The sequence below is a fragment of the Capra hircus genome, chromosome 1 (assembly GCF_001704415.2).
Source record: "Capra hircus breed San Clemente chromosome 1, ASM170441v1, whole genome shotgun sequence".
Taxonomy (NCBI): domain Eukaryota; kingdom Metazoa; phylum Chordata; class Mammalia; order Artiodactyla; family Bovidae; genus Capra; species Capra hircus.
The window spans coordinates 77,243,013-77,262,728 of record NC_030808.1 but is presented as its reverse complement, the minus strand read 5'-3'; the positions used below and the strand labels follow the sequence as shown (position 1 = coordinate 77,262,728).

General features: G+C 38.3%; 1 protein-coding gene across 9 annotated transcripts in view; it reads left to right on the top strand.

Annotated features, from left to right (window-relative positions):
- The window catches only part of TP63 (tumor protein p63), a 266,572-nt gene that overhangs the window by 163,681 nt on the left and 83,175 nt on the right, over positions 1-19,716 (top strand). For all 9 annotated transcript variants that reach the window (XM_018046624.1, XM_005675125.2, XM_018046627.1 and 6 more), the window contains one exon: positions 10,113-10,367. In XM_018046624.1, the coding sequence (XP_017902113.1) occupies positions 10,113-10,367 (255 nt within the window). The remainder of the gene's footprint in view (positions 1-10,112; positions 10,368-19,716) is intronic.

Sequence of the window (19,716 nt, the reverse complement as noted above, 5' to 3'; positions counted from 1 at the left end):
ACAGAGAATGTGTTTGATTTTTCTACAAAACAGAACGTATTAGATCTTTATCTTGCTTTGCAGTCACTTTGTAAATGTGTTTGCTTGCTTCCACACTGTTCCCTTCATTCATTTTGTCCCCCTGATGTCTCTCCATCATCACCAAGGATGTGAGTGGTTTGCTCTGGATGAATAAACTTGATGATTTGCAAACACTTTCACATTTTATTTTCTATGGTGTTATTACTAAAGGATGCTTGAGAAAACTTTAAGTAATTTTGTTCTTAAATGTGGTGCCTCAGTTTTTTTTTGTTGTTGTTGTTGTTCAAATAAAACATTAATGAACTGTTGTAATTATTAAACTGATTGATTGATTGTTACTTTCATAGGGGAGTAAATAGAATGAAATGAATAGATTAGTGGCTTTTCAAAAATGTAGCAATCAGCAAAGAACTTGACAAGCAAAAGCAGTTAGAACTTGGAAACAGTGTTTCTGATTTGAACATATATAGAATAGTAAAAGATCCCCTAGAGAAGGAAATGGCAACCCACTCCAGTACTCTTGCCTGGAGAATCCCATGGATCGAGGAGCCTGGTGGGCTACAGTCCACAGGGTCACAAAGAGTCAGACACGACTGAGTGACTTCACTTCACTTCAGAATAGTAAAATGGAGGGGTATGGTCCTTATTTCATGCTTTAGTTTTCCAATTGCACCTAGAGGATAATGCTTCAACCTGGTGTGTGTGTGTGTGTGTGTGTGTGTGTGTGCGCGCGTGTGTGTTGCTGCTGCTGCTGCTGTCGCTTCAGTCGTGTCCGACTCTGTGCGACCCCAGAGACGGCAGCCCACCAGGCTCCCCCGTCCCTAGGATTCTCCAGGCAAGAACACTGGAGTGGGTTGCCATTTCCTTCTCCAATGCATGAAATGAAAAGTGAAAGTGAAGTCGCTCAATTGTGTCCGACGTTGGGGGGTGTTAAAAGTCTGGAAAATGAAGTCATGAATTTAGACCATTTGCAAGAAATGGTTTATAAGTCTGATAAACTACTATCTCAGTTCCTCAAAACACCCAACACATTTGTAAGCCTTTAATTATGGCATTATTCTAAACTGAATTCTAGCTAACTGGGCAGAAAGTCATGGAAATTAGAGATGGAAGGACCAATTCTGTGGCCTCTCTACCAGAAAGTAACATCTTACTTGAAGCTTGTGTCTGGGTAGTTTCTCCATCCATAGGAAGTAAATCATTATATTACCACAAAGATTTAGATTCTTTGCTGACCTAGATGCTTGAGAAATAATATCTAGACCATCAGGTAAGAATTACCACCTTGGCACAAAAATGTGTATGCATTTGTTTCAAGGAAGTAGAAGTCATTAATAAACTTCCCAGATAGGTGTGAGCTACCAAGTATTACTCATGGCCTTGTGAGTGACAGGACTGGCTATTCTGCTACTAGTTCCCATAAAAGCTAAAGTTAAAAGCTCAATTCCCACCTAGCAGAACAAATCAAAACACAAACTTAAGGTCATTGAGATTATTTGGAGATTCACTGTAACATTCAAGGTCAATGGTATGTAAAGAGGTGACTGATTTGGAGCCATTTACTTTAACACAAAAAAGCAATCCTTAATTAGGCTACAATTGGGTTAGAATAGAATATACTTTCTGAAGGTGATTTTCATTTTGAAATTTTTTGCATTTCTTAAATATTTCCTGTGCATCTCCTATGTCTCAGCCATGGTTCCAGATGAGACTCTGCACTCAACAAACCAGGTATTATCTCTTATAAGTTATTGTCTAGCCGAGTAGACCAGCATTAAAAGTATTATATAGTAATTAATTTCAATTATAATTATATGATATAAAGGGGAAAGTTACTGTGCCTTGACAATGTGAAACAAATACTTACCTGAGCACTCCAGAGAGGCTTCAACTTGGACATGACGTTGAAGCTGAAAGACCAGTTGTGAAGCAGCCTGCAGGTACAAAAGGCTTGAAGACTGAAGGAGTTTGCTTTTGAAAACTGAAGGAATGCCATTCTTTAGTGAGCAAAAAGGAGGGTCTCAGATAGTGTGGTGTAAGGCACTTAGAGATTGGAGGCCTTGGGCTCTAGATTAGAAACCTATTCAAGATGTTCAAGCATGAGAGTGACATGGTCAGATCTTCAGGGAATTTCCAGTGATAGGCAAGATGCTGGGTTTCCAAACGAATAGTTAAGGTTTTATATCCTGTTGTTAATGAGTGGAAAGCATTTTCTTTAGATATGAAATAAGTATGCTTTCATTGAATGTAACTCTTAGATAAAGATTCCAGGCAGAAATCTGAGTGATTCCAAGTTAAGGATACTTAAGAAAGTGGGTAAATCTCAAGCCAGATGTTCTGGTTTCAAATCTGAGTTCTGTCACTTACTACCATGAGCACTTGTGGAGCTTCAGTTTCCTCATCTATAAAATATGCATGAAACGTGAGATAATAATTCCAATAGCTCCTGAGAATTAAATGAGTAAATATATGCAAAGCACTTAAACACTATAAGGACCAGAGTAAGACTCAGAAAGAATTTAGTACTAGTAGTAGTTGTAGTCAATAGTAATATAATACCTAAGATCCTTTTCACAGAGGACTAAAGTCAGGATACCATACAGGGTTCAGATCATTTTAATCTTGATGGGCACCATTATTTTATTGAAATCAATTTCATATCATGGTGAGCAAAACTATCACCTGTGATAAAACATTAATCACATTTAATCACCTGTTTTTAAGTCATAATTTCTGAAATAGTTTACACACATTGCCAAAGTTATTTTTAAATATTTTAAACTCACTTTGCTAAGTTACTTCAGTCATGTCCGACTCTGTGTGACCCCATAGATTTCAGCCCACCAGGCTCCCTCATCCCTGGGATTCTCCAGGCAAGAGTACTGGAGTGGGTTGCCATTTCCTTCTCCAATGCATGAAAGTGAAAAGTCAAAGTGAAGTCACTCAGTCATGTCCAACTCTTAGCGACCTCATGGACTGCAGCCTACCAGGCTCCTCCGTCCATGGGATTTTCCAGCAAGAGTACTGGAATGGGGTGCCACTGCCTTCTTTGTAAACTCAGTTTAAAAACCAGCAAAACATTATTGATGAGCTTCTAAAGTTACCATGGTTTGTTTTCCCTGTAGGTGGTATAACCTTCACTAAAGATCTTCATTGCTATGTGCTTTCTTTTCTTAGCATTACCATGTCTACTTAAAAAATTATTGACATGGATTATCACAGATTGAAAATTTTCTCAAACACATTTTTGATCTGATTTTAGTTAATAACGCCTGGTTCACTTTAAAGAAACTAAAACTCTGTATACTTTTCCATATTATCTGGATCAAGAATTATTGAATATTAAAGTTATACTTTCTGCTAAGCCTAATACTTCTTTGGCATGTAATGGTGATCTCAGTTTCTTTTAGAATTGAGGATGCTCATGATAATAGTTTTATTTGTCATTATTACTAAAAGGGAGTACTTAATGAAATAATAGAATTTAAAGTTTATTTTTCCTTAACTGAGCTCTACACAGCGTAATTTAGCTGTATTTGGATTGAATTTTAGCTTCACTACATTACACACTTCCTGGCTTTTCAAGTACTATGGCTAATATTTGTTGACACTGTTGTCTACTGGATTAGCCAACTTTGTATTTTTTTGTCTCACCTGCCCTTGTCAGTCTTGGCTGGAGCTTTTAGGGAAATCTCTCGTAAGTTATGGAATCTGAGTTATGGACCTCAAAGGAATCTTGACACTTTGTATTATAAAACAAAACATTCTGATAACTCTTCGCAGTCTTTCTAGGTTTATGTATTTAAAACCTTTATTTTTACATTTTGTTTGTTATAAGGTATGAGTATATTTTACCTCTAAACACTTACTTTCTAGGGCCATTTGGAAGAGGAAAGAAATGAAATATATTCTCTACTTAACAAAACCTAGTTTTGAGAAAAATGTAATGCTCAGTACATTCTTAAGGTGGAAAGATAGTGCCTTAATTTGACATTAAAATGCAAATATCTTCTTGACAATTGGAGCACTTTCAATCAATTGTGTTTAATTCTAGCATGAAACAAACCATCATTCTTTGAGGTGAGGCAGGTGGTAGAAAACAAAAAAATGACAAGTATTTCTCCCTCAGGCAGTGCTTGTTGAAAAGTCACTATCTTGCCAATATTTGGGGATAAAAATGTAGTACTGTCTGCTACAGCATAATCGAATGAATGTTTTGCAAAGCCAGGGTCATAAAGAAAACTGTTTTCTTTTCCCAGGAGAGTTTTTAGAATGTTCAAAAGCACCTCCATGAAGCCTGAGGTGAAAAGTTATATTACCTGAAGAAGCTATATATGCTGCCTGAAACAATTTGGATTTGTAGGCTTGCTCTGGCAAATCTATATAAAGAAAGAAGAAAAAAAAAACACACACAAAAATGAAAACCAGTCGTCTCCTTTTTCGAAAGCAATCTTTTGGCATTATATTTAAATAGTATTGTAGATGAGAATAATCAGCCCTAGAAGAATGCTAGAATGGTTCACCCTTATGTCTGATCCTCAGGTTCAATCTCCTTATTTTATTTAGATTTTACTTTATAGGAAACTACTGTCCAGGTTGGTTTAAGCACCTTATGAAAGTGTTAGTTACTCAGTAGTATGTGACTCTTTGTGACCCCATGGATTGTAGCCTGCCAGGCTCCTGTGTCCATGGAATTTTCCAGGCAAGAATACTATAGTGGGTAGCCATTCCCTTCTCCAGGGAATCTTCCTGACCCAGGGATCGAACCCAGGTCTCCCTTATTGCAGGCAGATTTTTTACTGTCTGAGCCACCACCTTGCCCAGGGGTAAATGGCACATTAGTGGCAGTTGTGACTTTGACCCCATGTCACCAAGTCTAAGTTCAGAGTTCTTCCGTATTACTAGGATACATTTAGGAGAAAAAGGAGTGCAGAAGAATGTTCAGTTCCCTGGTCATCTCTAACAGTCAAGAACTATAATTTCTTTCAAATGAAATGTAGGCAAGTTATTGTTTCCTGTGACAAAGGTCCATTTGAATTGAAGCAAATAAGTTGACTATATGTTGCCAAAGTTACCTCTCCTATGCCTGACATGGCACTTATTCCCATTTTTTTTTTATTAATCACTTGCCATTTAGTATGGACTGTTGTTGTCATCTTGCCATAAAGTAGCTATTACAGATAGTAATATCTATGAAAAGCAGGACAGAGAACTTATAAAATTTCTCTTACACAGATAAATTGAAGGAGAGAGATTTTTAGAAATGGGATATGATGCACCAGTCATGTGACTTGATTAGACTTCTTTTTGATATTAAATTATTTTATAGAAGAATAATTACAAAGTCAACTTTAAATAAGTGTAACCCCAAGGATTCAATATTAAATTTTATTTACAGTGATATATACTGATATACATTACTACTGAGCTGATGAGAAGAAATTTCAGGCTCACAATATATTTAGAATATAAGATCATCAAACAATGCAATCCAGGAAAGAAAAATGAAGTGAAATTAAAGGGATTGCCTTTATAGAACACTTTTAAAATGATGACAAGTCAGGAGAAATATCTCATCTTTATTGTTACTTTAATTCTAATCATCCAAACTGAAGAAATAAATCAGAGTCCATAGACGACTATGAGAATGCAAAATAACTTACAGAAGAGATTTAAAAAAAAATGAGGAAACACTCTTTCCATATTTGGGAATGGCAGCTTTACTTGCTCTTTCCTACTGGTGAGAGCAGGCAGTTTGAGATTCAGCCTCTGGGTGTCCCTACACTTGCCATACCAGCTTCATGTTCTAGAACACCTCCAAGGTGTTCTGTGATTAACCAGACTATTGAGCTTTCTGTCATCAGGGTGTGTTTTATCCTCTCTGAGGGCAGATCAGCTAGCTTGCGATGAAACTGAATACACTAAAGCTACAGATGCTGGTAATTTTCTAGGGTCCACGCAGTATCTTCACTTTCAAAGTTATTTTTATAGGAATTAAAGCATCTCTTTGAGTTTAAAAAAAATCCATTGTTTTACTTTACCAGGTTTATAATAGATATCAAATTATGTTCATTTTCATCTTTTATATTTTTTGGAAAGAAGATCATATCCTGTTTCAGACATGGGCTTCTCTGGTGACTCGGAGATAAGGAATTCACCTGCCAATGATGGAGACTCAGGAGATGTGGGTTCGATCCCTGGATAGGAAAGATCCCCTGGAAGAGGAAATGGCAACCCACTCCAGTATTCTTGCCCAGAAAATCCCATGGACAAGGGAGCCTGGTGGGCTGCAGTCCATGGGATCAGACACAACTGAGTGACAAAAATTTTGTGGAAAGAAGTTTGTCTCTTCTTCCAGACATGATACAGTAGATACATAACATTGTTCATTCATTCACTGAGTGTCTATTAAGTATGCTAAGGTTATTCCCACATCAATATACCTTGTGGTTAGAAAGGGACAATCTACTTCCTAGTACATTCCAAATGTACTAACTTTGTTACATAAGAAACACATGGGACAAGGGGACCCCACAGAGTTCCTTCAGGGCACATTTTGTTATTCATATGAGTGTTTGAGACTACTTTGCTGCATCGTAAATTGGCATCTCATTAGCATCCAGCATAACACAAATCTCTCCCATCTGTGTTTATGAAATTACAAATGATAAACAAAGGGTCCAGGTACTGTTTGCTTCACCCTGCCAGCTTCACTTGGTGGAAAATATGAAATAAATATTATTCACATTAACCTGGCACAGAGTAACTTCATAGGCTCCAAAATGTGTATTCATGAAAGGGCCCTGTGCTTTGTTTAATGCTCTGCTGTCATGATTTTGAAACTCTTAATAATTTATGAACAATAGGCCCTGAGTGTTCATTTTGCAATGGGCCGTATGAATTTCTGCTGGTTCTGCCTACCTAACTCTTGTTCGTGGCTATATTGGTCTGCCCTCTGCCTCTAATTGTACTTTACCAACATGTCCACTCTCTTCAAATCAAAGAAATAAGCAAATAAGAGCCCTTTGTTTTTGTTAACTAAATGCTTTTTAAATTAACTCCCAAAGTACTATTTCCTATGGCAAGTTTATGACATAAATTTTTAGTAAAGCCATGAAAAGTCTCTAAGAAAATTTCCTTTTTTTTCCCCCCCTCAAGAAAATTTCTAATCATACTGTTCTTACTTTGGTGGGTTTGTTGTATGTGTTTCAGACTAGTTAATACAAAGATGATATTGGTTTTACACACTTTTTTTTTTTAAGACAACTGAGTATACTATTTAGCTTTTGTTTCTTTAAAGTAAAATTTGAGGAAAGCTTAAACTGAAATATGTTTTTCCATTTTTATATTGAATAGTTAGCAGCTCTTTGCTCAAACCTGAGAAATCTAGCTCTATACTATATAAATTGACGAGTCAGGATTGGAAGCAAATCCTATTGTTGTGAAGTAAAATATTTCCCCCAAACTGTATGGGATTAAAAACTATGGCAGGTAAAAGCACAGCCATCACCTGTTAATGACTAGCAATACATTTTCTGCTTCTTTAGTGCCACCCAATACGTTCAGTCTCACCGCTGTCCCAGAAAGGTCTTCTTTGTACCTCTGAGGTAAATGGAGTTTCCATCTCTCTTAAGTCCTTCAAGCAACACTGAGTGTTTACTCACTGGCTTTTAAAGCTGGGTCCCAAACTTTTCTCTTTATATTTATTGGAAAAAAAAATTCAAAGGGCCATGTTCCTTTGTTCTTCTCCAAGCCCACAATTAGCTGAAGTTCCATTCTGTGTAGCTAGGAGGAGGAGGACAGGATTGACCTAACAGGCTTTTTTACTGCCTGTAAGAAAGTGCTCAGTGAATTTCTTTGTCCCTTTTGTCAGGGCCGACTGCCTCCCTAATTGTACTGCTTGAGGGAAGCACGTGCCTCTGGGAGCATTATCTGATTCCTACAGGACGCTCAGGAGTGCTTTGTATACTGACCCCTAACTTGAACACAAATAATAATTTCTTTTCAATCCCCTTCCCAGACCATTCCCCCAGGCTTGGACACCTAAGAGCTTTAATTCAGCCAGGGTTGTGGACACCTTCATCAGGGCCTCAGGTTTTAGTATTTTTCTCTCACAGCTGTCTCACCTGCAGTCTGCCTCACCTGTCAAGGGGGAAAGGTGAAGAAGGAGGCGAGGAGGGAGCTGTGGAAGTCAGAGGAGAGCAGAGGCGAGACGAACAGCTGCTCTTGTCAGCAGGGGGATAAGTGTAAAGAGATTAATAGTTATCTGAAGAGCAAATGGGGACATGGCATTCGGCAGGGGAATGCGAATGTATAAATGTAATGGAATGGGCATGCGACTGTTAACATTTAGACAGATGCTCTCTGGACTGAATGGAATGGCAGAGTCCTTCTCCTCCCCATCTGAAATACTTAAAGTTTAGTAAAATAACTTCCTTACACTTAAGTTGAATTGTTTTCAAGCATCAATTTCTTTACAAGTTTGTGTTCTCTTTAATTTGGCTTTTCCTGCAACTCTTGGTTATATTTCACTTGAAGAGCTAAACTCCTCATTTTCTTTATAAAATGTGTACCAACAGGACTGCCTTCTCTTTGCTTCTGATTTGTTTTCCTATCACTAAATTGAAGAAACAATGAGGATTCCCTGTGTCAGAAGTTTTCACAAAGGGAAAACAGCACACAAGCTGGTGGCCGCTTCTAGAAATGTGTTCAGTTTAACTCGGGAATGACTTGAATTATCTGATCAGTCTGACAGGTGTGATGCTGTAGACTCAGAATCAGATTTTGGTTTCAAAATAACTACTCTTGGCTTATTAGCCAATGTTTGAGCAATTCACTTCCCCTTTCTGATAGTAATACAGTAAAGATTATTTTTGTCAATGAAATGGAAGTTAAATCATTACTTCAGTAAACATCTTATTGAATTATCTACTCAGTGCTGATTTTCCTAGAAGAAATAAAATTTCTGGCAGAGAAACTGTATGAACTAATGTACTTCTGAATTACAAAATATAGAATTTTACCCATAACTAGATGATATTTCTCTTACACATGTTCTGCTTTAGAAAATAAACTACTACAAAGAAAATGAAAGAACAGATGGAAAATTAGGCTGTTTGGATGGTATCATGTTACTTTTTAAAATATATAGCTGCCTTTCTAGCCTGGATAGGAGGGGAGTTTGGAGGAGAATGGATACTTGAATATGTGTGGCTGAGTCGCTTCACTGTTAACTTGAAACAATCACACACTGTTAATTGCCTATACCTCAATACAAAATAAAAAGTTAAAAATAAATAAATTGCACATGTGGTCTCTCCTTTCAAATAATTTACACTAATTCCTAAAAGTTATTGTTTTGAGTGAATATACATGCCATATAACTTAAGGTAAATCTGATGAGGTGTTTAAATTGCCAATACATATGACAAAGCTTAAAAATCACAATTTTGCATATTCGTGAATAAAGAGATTTACTTAAGTATTTTTAGAAAAAAATAAAATACATAGTTGCTTCTTTCTAACATTGCTATTCCTTCCCCTCCAGTTTTCATGAACCCAGTTTTGGGGGGCAAGTTGGTACCCTGAGACAGAATTTAGAATAAAACGTAAAGAAAATCTGGAGGACAACCATTTTGCTCAGTAGACAAGTTGACTTTAAATCTTCTCTAGAGGACGTGTATCTAGTGGTCTTTTTCATCCTTACTACCAAGACAGAAGAAGAAAAAAATAGCAGGTGGTATTCATTTGTTTTAAGAAATTCATAAGCAGCTACTGAACAGTGATGTTTTTTGCCCAGTTTGCAAATAAGCACATTATCTACTTTCAGATGCTCTTGGGGAGACTCAGTTTTCAAAGGCTACCCATGAAGCTGTGTGATCTGTGCAGGTCTTCACAAAACATAGCCACATGCCTAGCGCTTCTCTTGGTGTTTTGAACTATGCATCACTAATTAGTCATTTTCCTTTGAGTGTAAAGTGCAGCAAATCTGAGGCTGATCTCTGTGGAAGGCATGCACCAAAAGATGCCTTTTGAGAAGCAACAATCTGCAGCTTAAATGGCTAATATGGGGGTTTCTGGGTGTCCTGCAGCCACAGTACACGAACCTGGGGCTCCTGAACAGCATGGACCAGCAGATCCAGAACGGCTCCTCGTCCACTAGCCCCTACAACACAGACCACGCGCAGAACAGCGTCACGGCGCCCTCGCCTTACGCACAGCCCAGCTCCACCTTCGACGCCCTCTCACCGTCACCCGCCATCCCCTCCAACACCGACTACCCGGGCCCACACAGCTTCGATGTGTCCTTCCAGCAGTCAAGCACCGCCAAGTCTGCGACATGGACGGTAAGAGTACGGGTGCCCCTGTGCCCTTGAACCTGACCCCCCCCAGGTATGTGGGATTTCTCTGTCACCCCCCAAGGCTCTCCTCCATCAAAGCTTTCCTCCCTCAAAGCTTAGAACTCCATATTGAATGGTGGAAATGTTCTCCCTGTCCTCTGAAGATATTTTAGTTTGGAATATTCCACACTGAACCAGAAAGAGAAAAAGTACCATTTAGTAGGAACAGACCTGATCTGGAAACCAAAGGCCTGTGTTCTGGTAATTCTAGCTGATGTGTTCTTGCCTGCCTCACCTTTTGTGTGAACTTTTTTGGAAATATGTAAAGCATTACATGGATGGGAAATGTAATCCTAGGATATATGTGTTTGCAGTCTGCAGAATGTAGGCTGGTTCCTATTTATTAAGGAAAGCCTAAATTTGTTCATACATGTAAGTTCTCTTAACATGACTCATACTTTATTGATACACATTTATTTATTACATTTAGAAGCATGTACCCACCCCTCCAAAAAAAAGCCTCAAAAACTACACATCAGAAGCCTGAAATAGGTTCAGAGAGATTCTGATTCAAAATGTTGGAAAAAAACATAACTTTGCTAAAAAAAAAAAAAAAATGGAAACATTGATAATTGGGATGACCCAGAGAGATGATATGGGGAGAGAGGTGGGAGGGGGGTTCAGGATTGGGAACTCATGTAAACCCGTGGTGGATTCATGTCAATATGGCAAAACCAATACAGCATTGTAAAGTAAAAAAAAAAAAATCCTACCTACCTACGGAAATATTTATAAAAGAGATTTGGCAGCCTAAGAAAAAATTATAAAGCTGTAAGAATGTTTATTCTATTTTAGAGTTGATTTGATAATTTATTATAACATGAATAAAGCTCAACTATAAGGGAGGAGACCTATAAGACTGGTTTTAAATGGTTGATCAAAGAATGCCCAAGACCAAAGTGGCACACATTGGTCAAAGAAGTTAACTTTTGCCTGGATTATAAAAATCTTTCACATGGCATCCTCTCGTGGAGAAGTAGCTTTCAAATTGTTTTAACAGATTATTTCCTGTTTGGCAAATAGTTTTGTTTGGAAAGCGTTTCTTCTTTGTATGCCACAGTATTGAGGCTACTCCAGTAGTACAGAGTTTATAAACCAATCTGCATTAATAACACTAAATTCCAGCATAATTTCACATACATTCCCCCATCTTGAGCTCACTTCTTTGTGAACTCAGTGGGGTATTTTTCACAACTCCCACTTTACTAAGGAAAACTGAAAGAAAGTAGGGTTTCAGTGACACCCCTAAAGTCACAGAGGCTTTTGTATAGCTGGTCCTATTCCGGATTCTGTCACCGCCACCTCATCTACTCCCTCCCCCACCCCCCAGATTATGTGCTTTCTTTCTTTTTCTACAGTTTCACATCAGGATGTTCCAAACTTGTCCAAGAATTTATACCAGTGCTTTTGTTTCATGGTTTGAGAAGTTGTTCTGTCATAGCTCCTATTTCAACCGTAACAGAAGTATTAGCTTAAAACTGGATCTCTCTTCAGTGTGTGATTTTTTTAGTCAGTTGTCATACTGTTTAGCCTCTTTTATATTAATATTCATGAAGGTGGACACTCCAGGTGAATAAACTTAAGTCCATAGGCCTTAAGGATAGATTGGTTGATTGCTCTAAGTAATATTTTTCCACTAGAACAGCCATTTTATAAATGGAGCCCTGATATGGTTCCGAATAGGGGTCACTAAGTGGATGTTTACAATCACTGATCTTCAAAGCTTACTATTGCTCATCTAGCATGCTCATGCAGAGCTCCACTCTAGTAGGAGTGAGTGCATCTGAGCGATGATGGGCATATTTGATGCCACTAAATGAAGAATCACTGCCCTTCCAAAGTAGCTTAGGCTGGGTGGAGCATGGGGATGGGGCATGGAGTGGGGATGGAGCGTGATGCAACTACAATGTTAAATTAATCTTTCTTCCTCATTTTTCCCTCCCACCTCGTCATACAGAAATCTTAAGGCTTTTTTTTTTCTTTCAGTTTTAGCACAGTTCTGAACCATCTTCCATCAAAGCCCCTCTCTCAGAAAAGTACAGTGTCTCAATAAAAAAGGTTAGGCATGTTTGCATAAGTGGAGGGTTAAACAGCAAAGAAAATGTTTTATAGAGTACATGGTAAAAGTTCATTACATGTGGCAGCAGTGGTATCAGAACCCTACAAAAGGGGTAGGCACTGTGGTGAAAGAGCATCTCTTGGGAGCCAGAGAACCTGGATTCTCACCGTGATCATCCTCATGACCGTAGCCAAGTCACTTCATCTTTCTAGAATTCAGTCTGTGCCTCTGAAGAGGGTGAATATGGTGAAAAGTACTCCCTTTCCTTAGGTGAAATAGTATTAATCATCAACACAGAAAGGTTTTAGAAGAACTTAGGTTCTTTTTCTTAAAAAAAAAAAAAAAAAGAATCATTTATTTGCTTGTGCCTAGTCAGACAAATAACTAGGCACGTGACGTGTGGGATCTAGTTCCCTGACCCGAGTTCAAACTTGAAGTCCCCTGCATTGGGAGCACAGTCTTAGGCATTGGATCACTAGGGAAGTTCCAAAAGAACTTGGCTTCTAATCAAGTTTTTGCCTGCCATTAATAAATGACCTTGTGGCTCAGATGGTAAAGCTTCTGCCTACAATGCGGAAGACCCGGGTTCGATCCCTGGGTTGGGAAGTTCCCCTAGAGAAGGAAATCGCAACCCACTCCAGTATTCTTGCCTAGAAAATCCCATGGACGGAGGAGCCCAGTTGGCTACAGTCCATGGGCTCGCAAAGAGTCGGACACGACTAAGCAACTTCACTTCACTTCACTTCAACCTTGGTTAAGCTGGTTTGCCTTTCTAGGATTTATGTTCAGTTGTCTGCAGTCTATGTTGTACGTATTACAGAATAAAATTGAATTAGATGTCTATTCCACCTACTAATATAGCACTTGGCACTTACATTTGTATTAGCGTTCTTTCTTGTTCACAGTTAGATTTCTTTTAGGCCCAGCTACATTTCTTCTAAATCCAGCACATTTAAACTCTTGTTTAACTGCTGAGATCACCTAAAAACATGTAATTCTTAGCCATGGACACCCGTATCTTATACATTAGGAGCATCTAACTCTTTGAGCCAAATTGTATATCCTCACACTGATGTGCGTTTTAAAGTATTCTCTCATACATTTGTCTCAGGTGGAACCTCAGAACCAAGGCTGTTATCCCCAGTTTTAGAAGTGAGGAAACTTCAAGAAGTATAGGTTACTTGGTTCATCACCAGCCCAGGAGATAGAGGAACCCAGGCTGGCTTCTCTCCCAGTTCACGTATTTCTACCATCCTATTTGGGATTCCCTTGTCGCTTAGCTGGTAAAGAATCTGCCTGGAGTGCAGGAGACCCAGGTTTGATCCCTGGGTCAGGAAGATCCCCTGGAGAGGAAAATGGCAACCCACTCTAGTATACTTGCCTGGAAAATCTCATGGACACAGGAGCCTGGTAGGCTGCAGTCCATGGGGTGGCAGAGTCAGGCACGACTGAGTGACCACTTACTTACTTACTTACCATCCTATTTAGACTGCCTTTCTCTTTACTGACAGAATCAGGGACGTACAAGCACTAGCAGGCCCTGTGTAATATGGAGTGAAACCACCTAACAAAGGACTTCTTTTTATGCCACATTATATACAACATCTATTTCTTAGGCATCTGTTCATTTTAAAGCAGTCTTTCAAAATAAAACACCAAACTTTAAAAACTGCCCACAAACTGGAAGCAGCAGAAGCAGCTATCATTAGGAAGGGTCATACTTACCACATCGTTGTCTGGTAATTCTTTAATAAAAATCTTGTTTGTACCATTTTTTCACTTTTCATCCTTTTGTGTTGTTTTCTCTTATAATTTCTGGCTTTACTCAGACTCACTGTCAAAATATAATTAATATTTTTAAAGTATATATGCATATTTCTTTTGCTTTTTCTGTTTCCAATAATAAATATGAGTGTGTTTCCAATTCCATGCAAATGTGGTTTCTATTTTAAAATTTTTCCAGTGAAATAAAGTGAAGAACAATGACATTTTCCATATTCTCTCTTACACACACACACACACTCACACGTAGTCACACCCAAACCAACATGGAATTTAGGACTTAATTTCAAACTTTCTTATTTCTACAATGTAATTACTACTTTCTGATAGAGGCCTACCATTTAATATAATGAAGTGCTGGTCTAGCGTTATAGCTAAGACTCATCAGTCATAGGCCAGTTGTCAGTATGGTAATTTGGAAATAGAAAGAAACTTATGTGCAGAATTCAACCCTGAAATTTACTAGCAGCATTTAGGACCTGCTGAAAGAGTTCAATTTCTTTAAACCTGACTGTACCACCTGCAAATGGGGATGCTCATACCTTCCTTATATTTTCTTTATCGTGAGGATTATGTGGCATATGTAAAGGCACTGGCTAGTTATAGACACAAATGCATTTACTGAGTCTGAACTTGAATCTCTTTGCTTCATGAGTTTATTAATTTTATTGAGGGTTCAATTGGGCCATAAGTAGTAATTTGAGAGAATTCAAAGAAAACTATCTTCTATTTTTTTAATTTTTCCTAGTGCTTTTGGGCTGTTAACATGCATACTGCAGCCCCATGGGACTGTGATATTATCCACCAATCAAATACATAACTAAATGGCATAGGGTGGTATCAGTCTCTCCCATATGCTGGCTGCTATGCTGCAGGCTGGCCATGCAACCTTCCTGTCTGTCCAAGCAGATGCAGGCTTTCCTTGCCTTCACTGAGAAAGACCTTTTCCAGTTTTAAGAACCTGGTGAATTCCAGTGTTTATTTCTCATTTATGGGGATGTGTTGTTGGTTTTTTTTTTTTTTTTTTTTAATTCTCTGTTTTTAGTAAAGAATATCTGGGTTTTTTGTGCCAAAAGTATTGGAGGCAACCTACACGCTCAGCAGTGGGGAACTGGCTATGCTATAAATTATGTCATATTCACTTGACAAAATACTCCCTGGTCATTCAAATGAATCTGGAATGCTTTTGGAGTTGAGAGTAAGGAAAAGATGAGTTTTCTGTGGCACCTACTAGAGCTTTGAGAGGACTGCTACGTACACCACTTCTGGGAGTAAAATGCTTTCTTTTGCTGGACTCCAAGGACAAGACTTTTTTGTGTGAATATCAATCTGTCTTGACCTGTATTCATCTTGAGAGCTATTTTTTCCCACAACCCGTGACACACAGTATTATCTGCATGCAAATACTGGGAAAATCCTCAGATTAGTGTTTTTCTGTTATACTCAGTCTGAGATAATGGCTCTGGCCTTTGGACATACATCCCTTTTGCTCTGGTGACTTTTTCCTTCCATAGATATGAAGGTCTCATAGAACAGGCACCTTGACCTAGTGCTCAGAGTCATATTCAGCATACAGCAGACCCCTTAATAAATTTAAAAAAAGAAACTTTATTTTCTCCCCATGGCCAAAGGAAATGACTATGTTCTGAACAGCGTCCCTTCATTCTGACCTTGATTGTTCACTGTTCATGAATTCGATGCCTTTTCTTCCACCCATGATTTAGAAGGCCCTCTTCTTTGACTTTCCTAATCATGCCAGCTTCATGTTGTGTTCAGAGCTTTGAAGAATATAACTTGAGCAAGTGGAGAGATTAGGGAGGTGACATTTGAAAGGGGAACATCCAGTTCCCCAAGAGAGTTTCATTGATCCCAGCCTATGGGTCTCGCAAGCTTGCTCCCCTTGGCTCCTCCACAGGCGAGCTGAGATGCATGCTTGTGGCCCATCCTGCCTGTCATCGGGTTACCTGTAATGTAAGACTTCCAGAAGAAGGCTGCCAGCTCTGCAGAAATCTAATGCAAGCCAGCCCATTGCATGGCCTTCTGGAATCTTGGGGCTCTTAAGAATAGCCCATCAAAGGACATGATGTACAGACAAACTTTTCCATGATGAGTATGATTTATCAGCTTCCTTGTCGAAAGGAAACACTTCTCTCATCAATGCGTGAGCCTTAACAGGGGCTCTTCTTAACCGAGTAGCTGTCAGATTTCATTGCTGAGGAACAGAAGTCAATAGACTTGGCTCCTGCCAGTGGTACATTTGTTAATCACAAGTTATTTTCACTTCTTGCCAGGGCTGTCATATAAATCTCCAGAGATACATAAAGGAGTGTCATTTTATGCCCCTCCCATAATAAAGAAAATAATAACATTGAGTATTGTTGCCTGTTATCCAAGCTATTTCTTAGTTCACAGAGTATTAAGGAAGAATATCCTAAATAAAGGGTTTAGAGATTCTTGGGGATGGTTCATGTTACTTAACTCTAGGTTTTGCACTTTAAAGTGAATTTCCATTGTAAGCCCTTGTGTAGGGGTGTTGTCTCCAGGTCCAGAGAAGAATAACTTAGTCAGCAAGTTTGCCCTAACTTATTTAAATTAACTCTAGGTTAATGTATTCATGATAAACCAGTTTCACCTCATGTGATGTTTAGGGCCTTGCCATGTTATGCTTGAGTGATTTCCTGAATGCACTGTAGAGATTCTCTTTAAAGTGAAAATTTTGATATTTATTTATTAAGTCTAATATTACAAGAACTGACCAATGATTAAAAAGAAACATTAAACTGAAATAAAACTTGCTTTTATTTTTCTACTACAAAAAGAATAGCAGTAACTCCCCCCCTTGTTTTTCCTTTTTATTCCTTGTCCTGCTCTTCTTCCTGCTCCTCCATTCTTCTTTTCCTCCCCACCTTCCTTTTCTTCCTCCTCCTCCTCCTTCATTTATGTCATCATTCATAGTAGTAGGTTTGGTAATCAGCCACTTGATCTTTTGTTTTTTCACTATAGCTTTGATTTCCTGGAAGGGTGGATTATTATGAGGAAGATTGTGATAGAAATAAATTACCATAGAAATTTCCATCAAGAACAGGGATCAGATCATAAGGCTAATTTTTCTAAAAAAAAAAAAAAAAATCACTTCGACTAATAAGCTAACTTGGAGGTGGAAAACTCAGATATTTGGGAGACTAGAGAGTAGCCTAAACAAGTCAAATGGTAAGGATGGGCTTCGTGTCAAAGTGAGCTTGCATACCTTGTCCACAAGGGCATTTGCTTTGCGACTCCAACATGGTGTCATGGGGGAAGGTAAACTGAAGTTAAAAGATGAATTTTTCAAGAGCATGTAGAAACCTTGATTCTCATGTGATATCTCCATATCTTTAAAAGATAGCATTCATTAAAAAAAAAAAAAGTTGTGAAAACCACAGACCAAACAAAACAATAGTCAGACTGAAGACCATCTTTGCAATGTATGTAGCAGTGACAAGAGACAATTACTTAAAGTGTAAATGAAAAAACTGGAAACTAGAGCAAGCATCAAAGGGAAAAGTTACTGGTGAATGCATTCTGTTCAGAAACAATAATTCTCTGTTCTTTACAAAAGTCATAGATTAATCACTGGCTTGCAATTAACTAAGCAGCACATTGTCAAAGTGGATCTTTCCTCAGTTTGTTTTCTTACAGTAAGTGACCTTGCTACCTTCACATTCCTATCAAATTTTGTTTTATAAAAATGTAACAATATGCAGCATTGGATCCTTGGTGTAAAGAAAGACTCATATTTGCTTTGTTTTAATCCTTAGAGAGTTTATGGGACTCTATAACTTAACTCTCTAAAATCGGCCAAAGCTGCATTCAGAGAAGTGTAGTGAGATTGAAAGGGCTTCAAATCAGTTTTCTCAGTTGACTAACTGATGACTGATTTGTAATTAACACAGAGAGAGTGTGCCAGGACAAAAATTACCGGGAAATTGAGATATAGTCAGATAATGATGTCATAGTATTTTTTAATGGCTCAAGAAAAATGCAATATATCATTCAAATGGACAGAAATATCCTCAAGTCAGCCCTGAAGGATGAGTGCCATGTATTGCGCTCGGTGTCTTCCCATATGTGAGCTTTACACCTTCTCTGTTTGCATTCCCTGATATTAACCATTTCCATAGAGTGATCAAGTCTTGTAACAGTCTCCACCCTCTCTGGTGGAGAAGGGCAGATGTATTTTTCTCATGAAAGGTATTTAGCTGTCAGCTGTCTTTTCATGAGTAAAAGCAACTGCATGTGGAATAAACCCTCATGGTTTTATATCAACAGCAATTTGTATGTCTGTAAGGTCACTGGAGCAAGGAGATGTGAAATGATATAACTTTCTCCCCAACAGCTTCTAATTTTTTTGAGATTAAAGTTTATTGCAGAACAGAAAGAGGAATCTTAGACTCTTTGAAGCCCTGCAGATCTTTTGTAGACGTGCAGTGGTTTTTGGAGCAAGGGGTCCTGTAATTAGGCACACAGGGGCCTCAAGGGACTGATCTTAACTGCCCTCTCTCCCTCTGGTTTTTAATAAAGATTATGACCCTGTCATCAGGCTCCCCTCAGCTGAAATTTAAAGGAAACTGGGAGTAGCCAGAGACCGTAGAACCTAATTTACTGTGAGGTAGATTAGAGAAGGAATCTCACTTTACAAATAAGAATCAGCCTTCTCATTTGAGTTTGAATCTAATAATGAAGGCTCATGATTTCTTAGTGTAAATAACAAAACTATAATTTGTTGCCTTGTCATTGTATTAGAAGGGTCTGAAGATTTGGAATGTAACTTCTAATTGTTTTATGTAGAAGTAATTCTGCATTGTCAAATACGTCAAACAGGTGTTTTTTGTGGGTTACTGACTGAGTTTGCAATTTTGGTTTTACTCTTTATGCTGTTTTACCAGTATCATCTGGACTAAATATTGTGGAAAATAGAATGAATAATATGAAGACACCATTTAAAAAGACTTTGTTTTTCCTTGGAGTAGTTTCCAAGTTGTATTACATAGAAAGAATAATAATTGCTTAACGTAAGAATCCTCATTTGAGTTTGAGATGTCATTTGACAGACTCCTGAAGAGTGTGGTTCATGAGTAGAACACAGAACTCAGAAGGACAAGAGTGGGCACTGACAAGCTGTGTGATCATGGGGCAAGTGACTCTGCCTCTGCTCATCTGTGAATGTGTATTGTAACATTTACTTGCTAGGATTGCTGGGAGGCTTAATTAAAGTTTACTAAGTGCTTTGGGAACCCGAGAAATGAAGCCCAGAAGACACAATACGTTATTATCTGCATTTTTGTGTTTAGATTTATCTGTGTGAATAGTACATATCCATGCTTGTAATTCAGGCAGTTTTTTGAGGTTTTCCATTTATAAGCAGACCTGAAATGAAGCAATATAGGTCTACAACCCCTAGAAATAAATGTAGGA